This window comes from Ovis canadensis, chromosome 1, assembly GCF_042477335.2.
Source record: "Ovis canadensis isolate MfBH-ARS-UI-01 breed Bighorn chromosome 1, ARS-UI_OviCan_v2, whole genome shotgun sequence".
Lineage (NCBI taxonomy): Eukaryota > Metazoa > Chordata > Mammalia > Artiodactyla > Bovidae > Ovis > Ovis canadensis.
In genome coordinates this window covers 65,006,932-65,029,600 of record NC_091245.1, presented here as the reverse complement: position 1 = coordinate 65,029,600, position 22,669 = coordinate 65,006,932, and the positions used below count along the sequence as shown (strand labels likewise).

General features: G+C 37.6%; 1 protein-coding gene across 2 annotated transcripts in view; it reads right to left on the bottom strand.

Annotated features, from left to right (window-relative positions):
* HS2ST1 (heparan sulfate 2-O-sulfotransferase 1) overlaps positions 1 to 22,669 on the bottom strand; it is a 184,770-nt gene that overhangs the window by 15,091 nt on the left and 147,010 nt on the right. For both annotated transcript variants that reach the window (XM_069596752.1, XM_069596743.1), the window contains exons 2-3: positions 21,828 to 22,066; positions 9,251 to 9,336 (exon numbers count right to left, since the gene is read on the bottom strand). In XM_069596752.1, the coding sequence (XP_069452853.1) occupies positions 9,251 to 9,336; positions 21,828 to 22,066 (325 nt within the window). The remainder of the gene's footprint in view (positions 1 to 9,250; positions 9,337 to 21,827; positions 22,067 to 22,669) is intronic.

The following is a 22,669-nucleotide window of genomic DNA, read 5'->3' as shown; positions in this document are numbered from 1 at the left end:
AATATTTTATACTAATTCTTAGCAAATAAGTAGTGAAAAGAGACCAGAGAAGAGAAAAAAGTAAGATGCCGAGATAGAACTTGCTTCTCTCAGCCTCTGAATTATTAACTGAACAGGACATTGCTAATTTACAAACAGGTTGGATTCTATAAGAAATGCTTTGTGTGTAAAAAGGGGTCAACTCTGTTGAATTCCAGTCCTTTTTCTCAAATAGCCATTTGTCTAAGTCATTAAAATCCTTTGTACATATGAAAATACCGAAAACTACAGAGAACTTTAGAGCCTCTTGATGAAAGTGAAAGAGCAGAGTGGAAAAGTTGGCTTAAAACTCAACATTCAAAAAACTAAGATCATGGTATCTGGTCCCATCACTTCATGCAAATAGATGGGTAAACAATGGAAACAGTGATAGACTTTATTTTCTTGGGCTCCAAAATCACTGCAGATGGTAACTGCAGCCATGAAAATTAAAAGACGCTTGCTCCTTGGAAGAAAAGCTATGACCAATCTAGACAGCATATTAAAAAGCAGACATTACATTGCCAACAAAGGTCCATTTAGTCAAAGTTACAGTTTTTCTGGAAGAATTGATGCTTTTGAACTGTGGTGTTGGAGAAGACTCTTGAGAGTCCCTTGGACTGCAAGGAGATCAAACCAGTCAATCCTAAAGGAAATCAGTCTCAGATATTCATTGGAAGGACTGATGCTGAAACTGAAACTCCAATACTTTGGCCACTGGATGTGAAGAACTGACTCATTTGAAAAGACCCTGATGCTGGGAAAGATTGAAGGTGGGAGGAAAAGGGGATGACAGAGGATGAGATAGTTGGATGGTATCACTGACTTGATGGACATGAGTTTCAGCAAGCTCTGGGAGTTGGCGATGGATAGGGAAGCCTGGTATGCTGCAGCCCATGAGGTTGCAAAGGGCTGGGCATAATTGAGTGACTGAACTGGACTGAACAGAGAACTTTTTGGTAAAACATTATTCTATTAATTTGTGAATTGGTTGATCAGAGCTTGGGGTATATTTTTTCAATGAACAACTCATAAACCTATACAATCAACAATGATACAGTAAAATTTTTCTTATAATTTTTAGAAAAGGAAACAGTATTATTGCAAATATTATGGCATTATCAAATTAGGTATCAGAGCAGAAGCTCCATAAGGGAAGAAGACTTTCTCTCTGCTTCATAGCTTTATTATTAATGTTTAGCATGATGTCAGACAGGTGTTGGATATTAGAATTAGGCGAATGAACTGTTGTGAATTGGCTACTTATAAAGGCCTTTCTGCGGAACAGTGTACTCACCAGTGAGAAGAGGGTTGGGAGGCATTAGGGATACATACCTGCTACCTTAATTGAGAGAGCCAAGAGTCTTATAACAGGAAAGGGCAGGACAGTGGTAAATGACCCCATTCTTAGATTGTGAGATTCCCTGGATACCTCCTTTATCATCTCTATTATTAGCCACTGATCCACCTGAGCTAGCTATCCCCTTGGGAATTACCTCCTCCCAGAATATCTTCTACCAATGCCTCCTCTTTTCTCCTAGTCCCTGAAATGTGGAACAGACGGTGATTCTTACCAAGTAGAAGTGAAACAGGGATATGGCATTTGACAAAATTCTTCTTGCTGTCTGGGAAATGACTTTCTGGGGCATGGCTTTAGGTGGCATTTATCTGTGTGAAACATAATTCTTAATGAGATAATCTATGTGAACTTATTCTGAAAATGGATAAGAGTTATTTTAATAAGTCAGAGTATGGGCATGTAGACATGGAAGCAAAGAATTATAACTGAAAACAGGCATGATAAAACAGCACTGGGCCATTCAGCTCAACCAGTTAGGAAACAAGTTTGTACGTTTACGTCTCTGGCCAACCAGGCAGTTTTATACCAGTGGAAACACACATTCTGTAGTTGTAGACTCAGCTTTAACCCTGGCCAGTCATCTGAGCAATTCCTCAGGAGAGCTCAGACGGAAGAGTGGAAAACTCATCTTCACTCCAGGAAACTTAACTATTATTGACCCACGAGAACGTAATCTTTCTAGGAAGAGAAGAACATATTTCGTAAGAATCTGTCATGTTAAATGATGATCAAAAGGGAAAAAATATAATCTGAGCAGCAAGTTGGTAAGAAACCTTATTCTGACTGTATTAGCATACAGTTCAGTTTCAGTTCAGTCGCTTAGTCGTGTCCGACTCTTTGCGACCCCATGAATTGAAGCACGCCAGGCCTCCCTGTTCATTACCATCTCCCAGAGTTCACTCAGACTCACGTCCATTGAGTCAGTGATGCCATCCAGCCATCTCATCTTCGGTCGTCCCCTTCTCCTCCTGCCCCCAATCCCTCCCAGCATAAGAGTCTTTTCCAATGAGTCAACTCTTCGCATGAGTTGGCCAAAGTACTGGAGTTTCAGCTTTAGCATCATTCCTTCCAAAGAAATCCCAGGGCTGATCTTCAGAATGGACTGGTTGCATCTCCTTGCAGTCCAAGGGACTCTCAAGAGTCTTCTCCAACACCACAGTTCAAAAGCATCAATTCTTCGGCGCTCAGCCTTCTTCACAGTCCAACTCTCACATCCATACATGACCACTGGGAAAACCATAGCCTTGACTAGACAGGCCTTAGTCGGCAAAGTAATGTCTCTGCTTTTAAACATTCTATCTAGGTTGGTCATAACTTTCCTTCCAAGGAGTAAGCGTCTTTTAATTTCATGGCTGCAATCACCATCTGCAGTGATTTTGGAGCCCCAAAAAATAAAGTCTGACACTGTTTCCCCATCTATTTCCCATGAAGTGATGGGACCACATGCCATGATCTTTGTTTTCTGAATGTTGAGCTTTAAGCCAACTTTTTTGCTCTCCTCTTTCACTTTCATCAAGAGGCTTTTTATTTTTAGCTCCTCTTCACTTTCTGCCATAAGGGTGGTGTCATCTGCATATCTGAGGTTAGTGATATTTCTCCCGGAAATCCTGATTCCAGCTTGTGCTTCTCCAGCTCAGCGTTTCTCATGATGTACTCTGCATAGAAGTTAAATAAGCCGGGTGACAATATACAGCCTTGACGTACTCCTTTTCCTATTTGGAACCAGTCTGTTGTTCCACGTCCAGTTCTAACTGTTGCTTCCTGACCTGCATACAGATTTCTCAAGAGGCAGGTCAGGTGGTCTGGTATTCCCATCTCTTTCAGAATTTTCCACAGTTTATTGTGATCCACACAGTCAAAGGCTTTGGCATAGTCAAGAAAGCAGAAATAGATGTTTTTCTGGAACTCTCTTGCTTTTTCAATGATCCAGCAGATGTTGGCAATTTGATTTCTGGTTCCTCTGCCTTTTCTAAAACCAGCTTGAACATCAGGGAGTTCACGGTTCATGTATTGCTGAAGCCTGGCTTGGAGAATTTTGAGCATTACTTTACTATCGTTTGAGATGAGTGCAATTGTGTGGTAGTTTGAGCATTCTTTGGCATTGCCTTTCTTTAGAATTAGAATGAAAACTGACCTTTTCCAGTCCTGTGGCCATTGCTGAGTTTTCCAAATTTGCTGGCATATTGAGTGCAGCACTTTCACAGCATCATCTTTCAGGATTTGAAACAGCTCAAATGGAATTTCATCACCTCCACTAGCTTTGTTCATAGTGATGCTTTCTAAGGCCCACTTGACTTCACATTCCAAGATGTCTGGCTCTAGATTAGTGATCACATCATCATGATTATCTGGGTCATGAAGATCTTTTTTGTACAGTTCTTCCGTGTATTCTTGCCACCTCTTCTTAATATCTTCTGCTTCTGTTAGGTCCAGACCATTTCTGTCCTTTATCGAGCCCATCTTTGTATGAAATGTTCCTTGGTATCTCTAATTTTCTTGAAGAGATCTCTAGTCTTTCCCATTCTGTTGTTTTCCTCTATTTCTTTGCACTGATCGCTGAAGAAGGCTTTCTTATTTCTTCTTGCTATTCTTGGGAACTCTGCATTCAGATGCTTATATCTTTCCTTTTCTCCTTTGCTTTTCGCCTCTCTTCTTTTCACAGCTATTTGTAAGGCCTCTCCAGACAGCCATTTTGCTTTTTTGCATTTCTTTTCCATGGGGATGGTCTTGATCCCTGTCTCCTGTACAGTGTCACCATCCTTATTCCATAGTTCATCAGGCACTCTATCTATCAGATCTAGGCCCTTAAATCTATTTCTCACTTCCACTGTATGATCATAAGGGATTTGATTTAGGTCATACCTGAATGGTCTAGCGGTTTTCCCTACTTTCTTCAATTTGAGTCTGAATTTGGTCATAAGGAGTTCATGATCTGAGCCACAGTCAGCTCCTGGTCCTGTTTTTGTTGACTGTATAGAGCTTCTCCATCTTTGGCTGCAGAGAATATAATCAGTCTGATTTTGGTGTTGACCATCTGGTGATGTCCATGTGTAGAATACATGGTATAACAATAAGGAAGACAAACCAGGAACATTTCTTTACACCCACACTCTATATAGCCTGGACAGATGAATGAACATCAACAATAGTTAAAAGAAAAAGTGCACACTCAGAACATCTGAAAGGAACCTTGACAACTAGAAGATGATGAAGTTGAAGGAGGGCTCAAAGAGTCTTCATGAACTTATTACACTTTGAGATTTCTGCTTCACACTAGATTTAACATTTCAAGTTAAGTAGCAGTCTCACACAAGGGACACTGATACACAGCTGATCTGCAGTTAGATGAATTCGCAGATGTGGAAACTGTAAATAACAAGGGAGGACTGTACCCATTTATTCTGGACTCTCTTATCCCTAAAGCATTCCTAGAAACCTCCAAAATCTGCTACAGTAAATTCCCATTGTCTTGTTTCAAAAATAGTGAATAACCTGTTGGTATTTATTGGTCCCACTGACAATGATATGAAGAACAAAAGATTTTTTAAATAACTATTTCTTGAAATGAGCATTCATCTATTAAAATGGGGCAATTTTTTTAAAATAGGAGGGGTGGTCTAACACTACCAAATGATAGTGAGGATACACAGCAAAATAATAAAGTCACTGGGAAAACTGCTAGCAGTGTCTTACAATCTAGCAATCTCACTTCTAGGTTTTACACAAGAGAAATGAAGACACTGTGTCCACATAAAACCTACAGCAAATGTTCTGGCAACTTTACTCATAATCAGCAAAAGCTGGAGAAAACCCAAGTATCCAGAAACTGGTGGGTGGACAGAAATCGTTCTGCCTCCATCCTTACTCCCCAGAAAGGAGCTAACCACTGACACAAGCGCCCAACTGGATGAGCATCAAAAGCAGGACACTAAGAAGCCATCCACAAAGATTTGGTGACTGGCTAGACCCATGTGGCAAAGAAAAGGGTGATTCAAAATGACTCTGAAGTTTCTTCTTTGGACGCTTTGATAAATAAAAATGGGTAAACTTCTCAAATGACAATATTGGAGGCAAAGACAGAATCTTGGGCAATTCCTGATTAGGAGTTGGGAATAAGGAGGGTCAGCACAAACTCAAAAAGGGAGAAGAAAACACCAGTAAGACATCACAGTAACTGAACAAAGTCAGAGTTTTAAGGGACTGGCTAACATGGCTCTGTGTGAGTCACAAATGAACTGTTTCTTATTACATTTTAATACTCACAACCACCCATAAAGTAGTTAATTATCCTCATTTCACAAACGGGAAACTGAAGATCTAAAGTCATGTGTCTGAGACTGCTGAGCTAGGAAGGAACTAAGGGAGATTTAACTGCAGATCTGACTACAGGGTCACAAAGAGTTTAACACAACTGAAGTGACTTGGCATGGCACGGCAGACCTGAGAGATTTCTTCTTAGCATCTACACAATTGATGTCACAGAAAGAGCTAGAATATAAGAGCAGTAAAAAGACAACTCTCACATATTACTTAGAATGATTAAAATAATTTTTTAAATGTTTCTACAGTGTTGTGACAGCTTTGCTAAAAGATGTAGAAAGTGGTACAAACTTCAACTGGTTCAGCAGAGAAATACAAGGCAAAAGGGACAATCGCACAGAATCTATATATTATAAACTCTTGGCCTAAAATACTAACATTTTATTACTCTCTAGTGAAGCATTTAATTATTTGTTTCTTATCCTGACATACCTGCTTCTTTACTGATTCATCTCAGTTGTTGTGAAAAAGACAACTGGGGTGATACAGTGAAACCAAAATGATGGTGATGACAGCTCATACTCATTCCTGGGGATGACCAACAAAGGCAGTACACACCTCACATGGGCCTGAATAAAACTGACTGCTGTATTTAAAAAAATGTCCAAATATCTTTCTGAGCCCGGATGATGACATATGACCCTAGGTAGCTAGATCATAAAAAAAAAATTCTCAGCAGCGTCTGATCAAAACCAGCATTAGTTTCAGCTGGACATTATTCTTGATAATGGAAAATAGTCTGAAAAAGGCTTTTGAAAGATGTTTAAATATTTTTCTTTGCAAAATATGAAGAAAATCAAAGTGGGAGTAGTAGATACTGCTGATAAACGAGTGGTATGAATTTTAAACAGAGAATAATCTGAATATTTTCACTGTTTATAATGAACCAAAATGAATTGATAATTATAGGGAAAAAAAGGGGGCTTCAGTGAACTCACTGAGAATAAGAACTCCAACTTGTTCAACTTTATACTGCCTGTATGTAACCTAGGACATTTTGAAAATGTCTTAATCTATACAATTTTCTTTCCACTGGAAAATTTCTAAATTCATAATTATTTTACATTATTTTAAAATGGTTTGTCCACCAATTAAAAACAGTAATTAAACACTAAATAGAAAAATGGAAAGAAGAACTAGGAAATGTGCTTAAAAATATAAGAATAGGATTAAGACAAAAAGGAATGAGATAAGGTTAAGACAAGACAGGACAGGAACACAACTATAACAATAAGATATTTCTGTTCTTATTCTAAAGTTCTAAACAAAACCAGATAAACATAACCAAAATATAGCTTGAGCAGATATGGGTTTAAAAATAAAATGTGCGCTTCTTGTGATCAGTCTAAATTAGAAAGCACTTTTCAATTTTTATTTGTCCATCTTACTGCCTAGGTTTCCTGGGTTTGTACTCTTTTTAGTGTTTCTGCTAAGGCAATTGAAAAGCTATGTCATTACATATTTCTTTCATCGAATTTGACCCCTTTTTTCTTGAAGGCAAGTATTTTAATGGACTCCACAAGGTACTACACTGGTCAGGAATACGTTTTAAAGAATAAAGTATTTTAAAAACTGGTAAGGTGATGTTTCTTTCCTCTCTTCCTTACTTGTGGTGAGTATGACAGTCAAACTAAAAATCATTTTAAAAGATACTAGTTATATCTAAAATAGTTTGTGACTATATACATCAAAATACATTTTCTCTAGTTGATTTTTTTAAGGTATTTGTTTAAAATCTTGTAAAGGTCTATCAAAATTTTTCACAATACTTTTTGCTTCCAATAAAATGAAACATATTATGAAAATATTCAAATCCTTAAATGTTCATATCAGTATTTAATACATGAGATTAATCTTTCCAAGAACTCTGTATTTTTTCAACTGTAAGAACCCTAGCATACACCAGAGCTTCATTCGAAGACTTCTGCCAAAAGCAAAAGTACTCAATATTATTGTAATAATGAAAACCTCAAGTATGAAGCCAAGCTATGTGTGGGGGAAAAAAAATCATTTACGTGAAAGGGTAACAAACATTCAATTGAAGGATAATGCAGCCCTGAGGGAATATGCATATGAATGAAGTTTATGAAATTGGTTCAGTCCCTCTGCAAAGAAAAATAATTAGTTTATTTTAAAGCTGCCTATAGAATGTTTTCAATACTGCTGCATGAATAATTTACAGAAACATGCACATCTAACTTTAAAGCTAATATTTTACTGAAAGACCCTGAGTGCTGTAGGAGGAACCAGAAACGAGAATATGCTGTTTCATGTGTGTAACATTTGGGAGATTCCTTTCAATTACTTGCTTTCCAAGAAAGTTAAGATTTATTATCAATGTGAATCTGCAACATTTCATTCAACTGTTTTTCTTTTCAAATTTGAAAAGTTGAAATGATAGTGGGACATCAATTTAACTTTTGGATTTTACACAGAATGCTCTTTGAAGTTGTCAAATACAAGGGGATATACTGCTCTGAAGTCATGACTGCTAAAGAAATGACTGAGCAAGCACATCTAAGATTAAATAATTTAAAAGTAGGGGACCTCCCTGGCAGTCCAGTGGCTATGACTTTGCCTTCGAATGTGGGTTCAGTCCCTTATCTGGAAAGTAAGATTCCACGCGTTTCGCAGCCAAAAAAATAAAACAGATGCAATACTCTAACAAGTTCAATAAAAACATTAAAACTGGTCCACCTAACAAAAAATATTTAAAAACATTTTTAATGTTTTTGGAATAGTTTTATTAGGGGATAGATTTGCTTTTGAGGTTTTCCAACAATAATACTCTATGTGCTACAAAAAAATATTTAAATAGATTCACCAAACTATACATATTTAGAATATTCCTTTTAATCAGTCTTCTGATTAGTACTTACTGTGGCACAAACTCTAGGGGGAGGCACATAGTGCTTGGATACTGTACAAAGGCCTATACTTTATTAACTTTTCTGGAAAGAGTTATGACAGGAATACCTTGATCCTATGCTTCCCCCAAAACATGGAAAATTAGAGTTATTTAGGTCCAGTTTCAGGCAAATCACTATAAAGAAAAATCACTTAAAAAAAAAGTCTTTTCATAACTCAATTGTAAAGCTAAAACAAGGTAGTCAAAGGGGAAGTGTGTCTTGGCTGAGAAGCAGACACTTCAGGTTATGAATAAGTGAGTAATGGCTTCTTTGCTTTCTCTGTTCTCAGTCAATGATGTGGTAAGTCATAATTCGACTGGCTTCTAGGTTAAAACTTGGAACTCTCCTAAAATAGTGTTATTTGATTGCACATGAAGCAGAAATATAATGATAAATAAATTTAAAGGGCATTACCTAAATTTATCTACCTTAAATTTCTAAAATTAATCTGACAATCATCAATTCATGAACACTAGAGGGCAGTAAAACACTAGAAGGCATATTTACATTCCATATCTAAAGCGGCAAACACAAGCCAGTGCTCTTCTAAAAATCAAAATCACAATTATTTAATAACTTTATCTCTTCTTAGGTTGCTAAAGTACAAAGCATTCTTTTGTGTATAATTTTGGGTATAACTTACTTTGCAAAATCCAAATAAGAAATGTGCCCATGATAAAACCCTGGTTTCATCTCTTTCCAGGAAGTTATATTCTTTACAAAGCGCACCTAAAAAAGGAGAACATACTCATTACTTAAGTACAATTTAAAGAAAATAAAATTTTGTGATAGCAAAATACTTTTCATTTAGGCATTTAAAGCTGATCACACCACTTTGACAATTATGGAGTTTGAAATACAGGCTTCAACTAAGAAAAGCATAGTGTGACCTGTAATTACTAATGCATCATAGAGAAGCTACTGTCACCACTCTTAGAAAAGAGTGAAAGAGGATCTTGAAAACAAAATTGCACAATGCAACCATTTACAATACTGCACAGTGAGTACATTTATATAGTGGGGGGGAGGGTATACAAACACACAAGCTGAAGCAGGTAGCAATTCAATATGGGGATAGTCTATGCAAATCTCTTCTTCCTAGAGACTCGTTATTCATAAAAATTCACATTTCTAATGACTAACAAATAAAACAAATATCAACTAATCCTAAAACCAAATGAGTGAAGAAAAGATGAGTATCAGAAGACTTTAAACCACTAAGAGCAGATATCATATGGTTGAGCAGATATCATCAACTTGTTGATAAAAAAGCTAAAAGATAAATTTTAAAAAATATCTAAATATTACTATTTTAATCTACTAGAATTAAAAGTATACAAAATATTAGTTAATACAACAGTTTAAGTATAAATATTAAAGTTTCAAGAACTGGTTAATATAGAACTTGATAAACCAACTACAAAACAGAATTATAAGAATTATGATACATAATTCTTCAAAGAAAAATAATATAAATTTCTGATAATCAAATCTCTGCAGGATCAACAGCAAGTGGTTAAGAATCTCTTCTGGAGACTAGAGACAGTGTGGGGATGGCTGGGGGTGGCGGCCCACCACCCTCTGCAGGGAAAGCCCCTGTAAGCTGCGACCTCAGCCCCTGACACAGAACTGTCAATCGCCTACTTCTGACAATTCATCAGTCCTTCACTTACACTTTATAATAGTTAGTTACATGGTGATATTCTGGAGCACTTCTTACCAGGTTAGTCAATAAATTAATAGCCATGAATGATGGCTCCTGGATAAGGCCCACTGGTAGGAACAGAGTAGGGAAACTGCAGAAGCAGCCTTATGTCAGAGGATGTGAACTAAGGCAAGATGGAAGATTCTGGAAGGAGGATTTATAACTCAATTTATAACTCAAATACTAACAATGGAGTTAGAAACAATGGAGTTTTTGGAGGGGAAATGAAAAGAACCTTATGTTATTATTTTACACATACACACACATTATTAAAATCTGAAAATTGGATGTAGATAACAAAATTATGTTGTATTAGAGAGTACACAATTATATTATTTCAGTAGATATTTACAAATTGTCCCCACCAAAACGAATGAGCCAAATAAACATGTGACTTGAGATTTCAGGTTCTTTCCTATTTGTTCTTCAAGATATCAAACAGAATAAAAATATCAAATGGCAAATGAAAAAGAAACAGAAAATAAAATACTACTTAATCCATAAACTGAATCCTTAAAAAAGTTTACATGTTGAATATGAAAAACCCTTATAATTTCTACTTAATGGTGAATTATATAAGCTTTTGGTTCTGTGAAAATAATTTTCAGTATTTCAGTCCCAAATGAGGAAGAAATACAAGACAAAGAGACTAGGAATGGGAGATGGTGGTTCAAGGGTGCTTAAGATACTTACAGCTGAGCTCTTCAGAAGCTGAGATTTAAATGGATGTGATGGTATAAGAGGGAAATGAAAGGGAATGACAGATTGAAACCTAAGAAAACACTGTTATATAAGCCAAATGTTAGAGGATCATAGTACACTGGGATGAAAGACACGTATAAACTTCAAGTATCCTTTTTCCCTCCACCCTTCCAAAGGATGGTCAAGATCAAACTAAATTCTCCTGAAGACACACTCCATCTGCTGCGTGCTCTGTAATGTGAGGTGAAAAGCCCTGAAGCTGGATGAGACCTGGACTGCTACCGGGCTTCCCAAACTCAGTGTGCAAATGAATCACCTGCATTTTACCACCTCTTGTTAAAATGCAGACTCTGACTCTGCAGGTCTGGAGTGGGGTCCAAGATTCTGCACTTCTAAAAAGTTTCCACAGCATGGCCAGGTCAGCAGGTGACACTGAGGAGCAAGCCTTTAGCATGTGTGGACCCAGGACCCAGCTCTTGGTTTTATCAACATGAAGCTCGTTCTGTACTGCCTGCAAAGGAGGCCTGAGGTCTATAGAGGCTCTTTAACAAGGATATACTCTCTCAGCTATTGCTTTCATGATATGGAAAAAAAAAAAGTATGCTGAACTAAAACAGTGGTATAAATGTTATCACATATACAGATCATACACACACACACACACACACACACACACACACACAAGCTACCACAACATATAAAACAGGATGCCCCCGCCTACTCAGTCTCCCCCATCTGCCCACACAGTGATGCCTGAAGCACTCTGGAACCAAAGCATTCCAAGGAACACAGAAAGTAATAAAATAAATAAAAGGGCTGTGCCTCCATTGGACTCAGGGTACTCTGGTGAAGGCAGAACAGAACAAGGCAAGAGGCATCCACTGCTGTCACCGATCTCAAACTTTCCTGTTTGCAGAATCAGCACTTTAGAGGTAGAAGGGGCCTCGATATTTTGTACTCTTTATGTTACAGAAACTGAAGTCCAAGAACCACATAGCTCCGATTTTGGGTCCAATCATCCTATCAGAGAAGGCAATGGCACCCCACTCCAATACTCTTGCCTGGAAAATCCCATGGACGGAGGAGCCTGGTGTGCTGCAGTCCATGGAGTCGCCGAGAGTTGGACACGACTCAGTGACTTCACTTTCATTTTTCACTTTCATGCATGGAGAAGGAAATGGCAACCCACTCCAGTGTTCTTGCCTGGAGAATCCCAGGGATGGCGGAGCCTGGTGGGCTGCTGTCTATGGGGTCGCACAGAGTCGGACACGACTGAAGAGACTTAGCAGCAGCAGCAGCAGCAGCAGCAGCATCCTTCTATACCACTGGCTAATTTCTTTAATCTATTATTGTCCAATTTAAACAAGGTTGGAGAGGTCTGGGGACTAGAAGACTTGAAAGAGAAGCAGACAGATATCTTTGACATCATAATACTGATCAACAGACTAGGACACTGAGAATTTCAGGTTCTGTCCAATGCTCAGGAAATCCCTGAGATCCAGACAGTCAAATCTCCAAGATCTCAAAGCTCTGTTGATATATCTCTCTCAACTGTATATCTTCCTGCTTACATTCATTATAATCTCAACTTCCAATCTACTCTGTGCACTATCTCTTGTACTGAATAACCATTTTTTGACAATGGCCACTGACTTAGTCTTGCCTTTTTATTGTCCTGGGTAACCTCAAGGGTTGCTGAACAATGCTGGTCAAAACTAAGAGACCCAGGCTAAATGTAGGACTTTGAATCTTATTATACCAAATACATTCTGAGGCATATTCAGGTACATTGCTAAATTCTCTACAGTCTTTTTTTAAATTTTTTAATTTTTTGGCCATGTTGCATAGCATGTGGGATCTTAGTTCCTAACCAGAGATCGAACCCATGCCCCCTGCATTGGGAGCACAGACCATCTGGGAATTCCCTACACTCTACTATTGCTAGTCTCCAAACACACAGAATCTTCCTCTAATCTCCAACTAAGAGAATACTGAAAGCTACAAACTTAATATATATGTGAATGTATTTTTTTCTTTCATCTAATCAACATTTAACTAAGGCAATCTGTTAAAATCTCATTAATAAAGCTGTGGCTGATTTGCAATAAATTCAAAGATGCTGAGCTGAGATTTACCTTCCCTTCAGAGGGAAGCAAAAAGTGCTAAGTAAATAAATACTGTCAATAAGGTTAAAGTGGTAGTTCACACTAATCTGGAGAAAAGTCTGAGCATTTATAAGTGTCATTTATATATGACTGAAATTCTACACCATCCTAATCTCCTTTTCAAAAGTAATCTCCCAGGACATAAAAACCTAATTAATGCCCTCTGAAGAACATACTTTTTAAAAGTTTTCCTTTCAAAGTATTAATTTAGCCACATTTAATTTTTATCCTCTGAGTTCTCCAGAATTTTCCCTGTCTCTCATCGGTCATATTTGCTTACGCCCTTTCATCAGTCTAGCTGCAGGCCCTGCCCTGTCACTTTCTGTGTTCTCGTCTCTTCTCTTCCACTTGCCTTTCAGTTTTTCTTCTGGTTTTCCTCTACAGTGGTGCATTCTGCCCAAGACTGTGAGATAAAGCTCTGGGATAGACAGGAGGAGATAGTAAGGGGAGATGTAGATAGATAGATAGTAAGGGGGGACGTAGATCAGGTGGGCAAGCTTCTACTCAGTTCATTTTATGGAGTCTTACTGACTACGATACTTGGCACTAATGAAAGATAAAGAGAGGGGGCAAAAAGGAGCTAAACTAATAGTGTCAAATGAGGCTGAATCTGAAAACGCTGAAAACTCTTGGGGAAAAGAAATAAAGTCACCATAGCAAGTTTATTCAAAGAGATTTTCCATACTCTGACTGCAAAAGGCTAGCAAGAAGGTGTTTCAGAAATAGTAGTTAGATAACAACACAGGAAAAAGAGATGTTTTATGGCTAGCCTGGAGCAAATTTTAAACTGTGATTTTTGTCAGATTTTATAACTCTTAAGCAGAGTTAGGCTAGCAAGTAATCAGAAGAGGCCTTTAGGGAAAACACAAGCAATGTAGGGAGTGGTGTTGTGATTTATTTGCTAGTTGAACCAGAATTGAACCAGTGCAATAGGAAAAGCTGAGAAAGCACCCTCTCACTAACACTATATCTAGACTTATATTCTTAATAAGAGTAATCTCAACATTATGATTAAATATGATCACAAAAGAACTTGTTTTCACTATCTAAAAGTAGGAATGTCATCCTGAACATCCTGGTCAAATTCCAACTTTGTAATTACTATCTATTGAGTGAACATTACTATTAACTTGGGTAATTATATATACCAAACTCCTACTCATGCACATACTTAAAATAAACATTCACTGTACAGCCGTGGGTAGTTTTATGAGACTAAATTGGAGAGGAAGTTTTCTATACAAAGAGAAAAAATGAGTAATAATTGGATACCATATAAGAAAGGTTCAGCAGCAAAAGAACATAGTAAACTATCTGTACTAAAGCTCAGAACTGTGTTGTTCAATCCTACTACTATCAATCAGAGGTACTCCTTCTGCCAGGATTTACCACCAAGGCATCAAGCTCAGCTAAGAATTACCTTCAGAACCTAGGCAGGTTCATTTGTTCATTTATTCATTCAACAAAAAATTACGGAGTATCTACTATGTATCTACAATACATACAATACAATATGGACTATCTACAATAGAATGGTAAAGACTAGAGATCTCTTCAAGAAAATTAGAGATACCAAGGGAACATTTCATGCAAAGATGGGCGCAATAAAGGACAGAAATGGTATGGACCTAACAGAAGCATAAGATATTAAGAAGAGGTGGCAACAATACACAGAAGAACTATACAAGAAAGATCTTCACCACCCAGACAATCACGATAGTATGATCACTCACCTAGAGCCAGACATCCTGGAATGTGAAGTCAAGTGGGCCTTAGGAAGCATCACTACGAACAAAGCTAGTGGAGGTGATGGAATTCCAGTTGAAGTATTTCAAGTCCTAAAAGATGATGCTGTGAAAGTGCTGCACTCAATATGCCAGCAAATTTGGAAAACTCAGCAATGGCCACAGGATTGGAAAAGGTCAGTTTTCATTCCAATCCCAAAGAAAGTGAAAGTGAAAGTGAAGTCGCTCAGTCGTGTCTGACTCTTTGAGACCCGTGGACTGTAGCCCACCAAGCTCCTCCATCCATGGGATTCTCCAGGCAAGAATACTGGAGTGGGTTGCCATTTCCTTCTCCAGAAAAGGCAATGCCAAAGAATACTCATACTACTGAACAACTGCATTCATCTCACATGCTAGTAAAGCAACGCTCAAAATTCTCCAAGCAAGGCTTCAACAGTACGTGAACCGTGAACTTCCAGATGTTCAAGCTGGTATTAGAAAAGGCAGAGGTAACAGAGATGAAATTGCCAACATCCGCTGGATCACCAAAAACCAAGAGAGTTCCAGAAAAACATCTATTTCTGCTTTATTGACTATGCCAAAGCCTTTGACTGTGTGGATCACAAGAAACTGTGGAAAATTCTTAAACAGATGGGAATATCAGATTACCTGACCTGCCTCTTGAGAAATCTGTATGCAGGTCAAGAAGCAACAGTTAGAACTGGACATGGAACAACAGACTGGTTCCAAATAGGGAAAGGAGTACATCAAGGCTGCATATTGTCACCCTGCTTAGTTAACTTATATGCAGAGTACATCACAAGAAATACTGGGCTGGATGAAGCACAAGCTGGAATGAAGACTGCTGGGAGAAATATCAATAACCTCAAATATGCAGATGACACCATCCTTATGGCAGAAAGCAAAGAAGAACTAAAGAGCCTCTTGATGAAAGTGAAAGAGCAGAGTGAAAAAGTTGGGTTAAAATGCAACGTTCAGAAAACTAAGATCATAGCATCTGGTCCCATCACTTCATGGCAAATAGATGGGGAAACAGTGGAAACAGTGGCAGACTTATTTTCTTGGGCTCCAAAATCACTGCAGATGGTGATTGCAGCCATGAAATTAAAAGACTCTTACTCCTTGGAAGAAAAGTTATGACCAACCTAGACAGCATATTCAAAAGCAGAGACATTACTTTGACAACAAAAGTCTGTCTAGTCAAAGCTATTGTTTTTCCAGTAGTCATGTATGGATGTGAGCTGGACTATAAAGAAAGCTGAGTGCTGAAGAATTGATGCTTTTGAACTGTGGTGTTGGAGAAGACTCTTGAGTCTCTTGGACTGCAAGGAGATCCAATCAGTCCATCCTAGAGGAAATCAGTCTTGAATATTCATTGGAAGGACAGAGGCTGAAGCTGAAACTCCAATACGTTGGCCACCTCTTGCGAAGAGTTGACTCATTGGAAAAGACCCTGATGCTGGGAAAGATTGAAGGCAGGAGGAGAAGGCAACGACAGAGGATAAGATGGTTGGATCACATCACCAACTCAATGGACATGAGTTTAAGTAAACTCTGGTAGTTGGTGATGGACAGGGAGGCCTGGCATGCTGCAGTCCAAAGGGTCGCAAAGAGTCGGGCACGACTGAGTGACTGAACCGAACTATGTTTTAGGTATGGTTCTAAGCCCAGGGATACAAAGTGAACAAGACAGACAAGGTCCCTGCCCTTAAGAAACTTAAATTATAATAGAGAAAATGACAGGAAATAAATAAATCGGTAATAGGAAAGACAGTGAAAGAATAATGGTACCTAGTAACCTGAAAGAAGTATTTAATAAATAGGATGGCCAACTAAGGTTTTGCTATGAGGATGTCAATAAGCTGAAACCTTAACAGGTAATATAAAGCCAACTGTGAGGCCAGGAGAAGTGCATTCTAAGAGGGAATGTTAAGTACAGAGGCCCTGAAGCGGTAAAGGCTTGGTGCATTCAATGAATCAAAAGTTCAGTGTGGCCAGCAAATAAAAGATTGAAGCAATGGCCAATGGGCAAGTGTCTGATCAAGAAGGAGGACCTGTTGGCCCAGGTAAGGAATTTAGATTTTGTTGGGGAGGTAGGAATGCTAATTTAAAGATAAGTAACTCACCATCCTGGGAAGATTATAATTCGCATCTTGTATGATTCCATCACCTCACTGAGAATTATGTGATCTTTGCTATTCAAACTGTGGGTCAAGGACCAGAAGTATCAGTTTGGGCATTAATAGGAAGCTTCTCAGAAATTAAGTATCAGGCTTTATCTCAGTCCTTCTGAATAAAAAACTGTACTTCAACTGGTGTTCAGTATACACATTCTAAGTTGAGAAGCATTCACCTAAAGTGTTGTTCTGAAAAATCAGTATTTGCTACTATTAATATAAAACCATATGCTTTAATGCAAATAGCCAGAAGTTGGTTTAACAGTAAATTTAAAAAAAAAATACTATACTGTCCTGTAAGAGAATACAAATTCTGGATAATTCCAGAAAGGGGTTAAATATGATCAGACCAGATCAGATCAGAGATTTATTTATCTCAAATAAATATATGAGAGCAGACAAGAATAAAGAAGAATCATAAAAGATGATGCCATTTAAACCTATTTGTTACTTTAAAGACAAGATGTTCCGTAATATAAAGATACTTTTGTGTACTAGAGTCAACTTCATTTTCCAACTAGAGGAACCGATTCCCTGTCTCCTGCTGATTCCTGTCCATTAACAGAGTAAAGCCCATCTCAAAAACATAACCTACACGGCTGAATCTACCTCATACTTACCACTTAAGTCCTTTCGTGCCTTATATTCTCAAATGATTACCTCCTAATCTCCTTGTTCCAACTGTTCCTCTTATCCCAACCTCTTAATTCTGAAAAACTCTTATTAAACTACAGAAAAGTTGAAAGAATAGTAGCCAATATTTGTACATTCTTCACCAAGAGTCACTGGTAACATTTTGCCACTTCTGTTTATCTCTTTCTTTCCTCCCCTCTCTCTATGTACACACACACTTAATTTTTTTCTGAATCAAAGTAGCAGACATTTTTGTTCAAGCATCCAATCATGGGTCATAATTTACACTTGGTTTTCATGTCTCCTTAGTTTCCTCTAGCTCATCACTCCCCTTCCCCCCTGCCCTTTTTGATTGTTATGACATTGACACTAATAGTTCAGGACACTTGTCCTAGATGTATATGTTCTATACAACATGGATTTGCTTGTTTTCTCAGGATGAGGTCCAAGTTAAACATTTTGGTGAGAACACAACTTGATGTTTTCTTTGAATAGTTCTCATAGTTGTGTCCAGTGTTAGAAAGTTGTCTTATAGCTATGATATATCTGATAATGACTTAGACCTTCCCCCCATCCCCGGCCCATGAAATATAAATCTGCCAAAGCTTAATGCATAAGACATTTATAGGCATCATGTACTGGTACATTTTTCCAGTTGCATTTAGATGAGATAAAACTTCTGTTTTCCTTTTCATAGCTTGTCGCGTGCGCGCGCGTGTGTGTGTGTTTATGCAGCAAAAGAGATGCACAGACACTACCTTAAAGGCAAAGGGGTTACATAATGAACAACACTTAAAACGTATTTGTGGGGCCAAAGGGGAAGAATAGCCTTGATCACCAGCTGACATATTTCAGAATGTCCGCTGGTAGTTCAGTATCTGTAGTTAATTAGGTAGGGGTGGCTTAATATACAAAATGTTCTCTAATACACCAGATCTAAATTTTTTTTAACTGATGCTTTCTTCTGAATAGAAACAGTTCTTCAAACAAGTCATAGGTGCTATTTCCTTTCCCTTTGCATGACATATTAGATAGCATTTTAATTTTACTTTCAACCTAGTATAAGCTTCCTCTAAATGTAAACTTTTGAATATTAGATACCTTGAAAATAATTTCAAAAATATTTCCTGAAAATCATCTTGTATAATACTTGACTTTAACACCATATTTTTATTGTCCTTGTGAGCTGTTCTGAACTGCCCTATTATTTAAATAAGAATTAATAAATGACCTATTTTGCTCTTCTTTCTTCTCTGAGAAATAGTTTCTAATCAGTATCTAACTCAAGTGAGACTTAAAAAATGAGGATTTTATTAAATCTGCTGTTGTCCTGATCTTCTATTTAAAGCCCAATTTACTCGTAAAAATATTTAGGGATATAATAGATGATTGTGCCTTCCGTTCTTTCATCTTCCAATCTCAGCAGTCCAGTCTGCTTAATATTTGCCTTTAATATCTCCAGCTCTTTCCTAGATTCATTTTTGCATGGGAGACTTTGCTAAACTTTTTATCTGCTTAATCATTCTTCTGAAAAATCTTAAGAGGTAAAGACAGAGTATTTCTGGTTTGATATAAAAGCATTCCCTATGTAACAGTTAATGCGTATTCAGAGTCGGACACGACTGAAGCGACTTAGCAGCAACAGCAGCAGACGCACTCCTCAGCTCTGCTTTCAAGTTTCCTTTATTGTGCATGCGATGTATACTGAGATTATGCTACATTCCTTGGGGAATTACCAAAGAAATGAAAAACAAGGCTACGTTTTTCAAAGAGCTTTTTTATCATTTACTAGGAAACATAAAACATAGTTGCAGGAACTATGAGAACTATTCAAAGAAAACATCAAGTTGTGTTCTCACCAAAATGTATAACCAAAATGTTTAACTTGGACCTCGTCCTGAGAAAACAAGCAAATCCATGTTGTAGTATTATATGGGCTTCCCTGGTGGCTCAGATGGTAAAACGTCTCTCTGCAATGTGGGAGACTCGGGTTCAATCCCTGGGTTGGGAAGATCCCCTGGAGAAGGAAATGACAACCCACTCCAGTATTCTTGCCTGGAGAATCCCATGGGCAGAGGAGCCTGGTGGGCTACAGTCCACGGGGTCGCAAAGAAAAATTTGAACAAATTAACTCTATTTTTCTAAACAGTATTACTGAAGAAATGTAAAATATTATGTGAGTATTAAGAAATGCTCCTTGTAAACCAAGATATATTCTGAAAAGTAATCATGCAGATTTAAAATCTACTACACACTGAATCGGAGAAGGCGATGGCACCCCACTCCAGTACTCTTGCCTAGTAAATCCCATGGACGGAGGAGCCTGGTGGGCTGCAGTCCATGGGGTCGCTAAGAGTTGGACACGACTGAGCGACTTCACTTTCACTTTTCACTTTCATGCATTGGAGAAAGAAAATGGCAACCCACTCCAGTGTTCTTGCCTGGAGAATCCCAGGGACGGGGCTGCCGTCTATGGGGTCGCACAGAGTCGGACACGACTGAAGCGACTCAGCAGCACACACTGTATAAAATTTGATAATTTAGGACACTTGCCCTTGAGATATACAAAATTACATAATGAATAGTTTTTATGACCCACTTAGCTAAATAAGCTCATGTTTCTTCTCATTTACAAAAGAGTTATTTAATTTGGCTGATGAGCGTAGATTTTTGGTTCTATAGAAGAGAGTAATTGAGGATACTGCAGAGAGCCAAGAATTATATGGGGACATGATATGCCATATATAATTAGCCTTTACAAATAGCTCTCTAGTAAGAAAGCGTACCTAACCGTGTGTCAATGTTATTCTCTTAATTCAATGAGAGGATTAAAGCTACGCTAAATAGTGGGATAACAGCAATTCTGTGACAATAAAATAAGGTCAGCTATTTTCGAACAGATAAATACATTTTAACTACATGACTATCACAAATACCTGTCTAATAAGCTACCCCAATATGGTACTTGATCCTATATAGTATTTTCAAATATTATCTTTTCTTATCATGGGGCTCAATTCCTATTCCCTTTAATATCTGCGGAAAGAACTATACTTATAGTAAGAACTCCAGGTGTAAAGGAAATATCTGAAGCTACTGCTAAAGAGGGGAGTCAGTTTCAGTTTCTGAGATAACTTCCTCTACTTTTCTTAAAACCATTTCATAAATTATCTATCCATCTGTTTATCTAAAGATTCTTAACACCTTAAAAGATATTGCACCCCAATGCTCACTGCAGCACTTTTTATAAAAGGATACAAATTAACTTAATTACACAACAGAAAGAGTTATAGATGTGGAAAACAAGTTTACAGTTACCATGAGGTAAGGAGAGAAGGGATAAATTGGGAGATCAGGACAGACACAAAACATGCTACTATATATCTAAAATAGGTAACTAATAAGAACCTACTGTAGAGCACAGGGAACTCTACGCAATACTCTGTAATGACCTACATGGGATCAGAATCTTAAAAAGAGCGTATACATGTAAATGTGTAACTGATTCATTTTGTTGAACAACAGGAATTAACACAACATTGTAAATCAACTATACTCTGATAAAAAATTTTTAAAAAAGAGTCTCAATAACTTGAAAGGCAAGATTATATTAAAAATACAAGTCATAACCCCTGTTCTCCAGAAGTTTATAGCTAATACTTACATGAAAGAAGGTAAGATTAAATTCAGGAGTCTAGTCACAAAACTGAACCATATAGAATACAAGTATTCATCAAATAAAGATTTCTCAGTGATGAATTGAGACAATATAATGATTTTTATTGCAGGGCATCTGCTAAAAATATTTCACAGTTTTAAAGGGCTAGCATACTGAAGAGTATCAAGTTTCTCTTCAAAACTTCAAGCTGTTAATTCATTTATTTCACAAGTATTTCAATACATATTGTAGGCAAGGAAATGTACTAAATACTGTGAAGAATGTAAAACTATAGACAAGTTTGGTTGATCCATTTCTCCAAGAAACTTATAATCCACTGGGCTCAGCATACATATCCCTTAAAATGCTTTATCTTCTTGAAATACAAAACTTGAGTTAGTGTCAGAAAACATTATTAATCCAAGTGGTATTTACCTGATCTTGCAGTGACATCACTGGATTATTTTTGGTAGTGTTGATGTGAAGAACATGGTATTTATTCTTTGCACACAGGTCATAGGCAATATTGGTAAAAGAGGTGCTTGCAGTTTTGGGGACTCTGTTATAAATGATCACCATGTCGTCTTCCTCATCTAAAGCTACATCTTGCCGAGGGCCATCCATGGTATGTCGCTGCTCAATCTCTCGAACTTCATGTCGTGCAATAGCCCTTTCTGCAAAGAAAAATATGAACTTAGTTTTGAAAGACACTATAAAGGAAGTTGTAAAACACTGAAAATAATTCCCTATTCCTGGAACACACTTCTCCTACTCAAAAATGGGGTTAAGAACCACTAAAGAAATGTTTTAAGAACCAAAACTTCAGAATTATCTTGGAGAGATAATACTCATGCATATGAAGAACAGAAGGAAAAATAGTCATTGAGTTTACAGCAAAAAAGACACAGATGTGTATAATGGACTTTTGGACTCAAAGGGAGAGGGAGAGGGTGGGATGATTTGGGAGAATGGCATTCTAACATGTATACTATTATGTAAGAATCGAATCGCCAGTCTATGTCTGACGCAGGATACAGCATGCTGGGGCTGGTGCATGGGGATGACCCAGAGAGATGTTATGGGGAGGGAGGTGGGAGGGGGGTTCATGTTTGGGAACGCATGTAAGAATTAAAGATTTTAAAATTTAAAAAAGAAAAAAAGAAAAAACAGTCATTGAGTTTAGAATACAACAGATTAGAGTTCTTCCATGTAGTTCAAAATATACTTTTCATTCCAACAGAATTTTTATAGCCTGAATTAATTCTCAAACACATAAA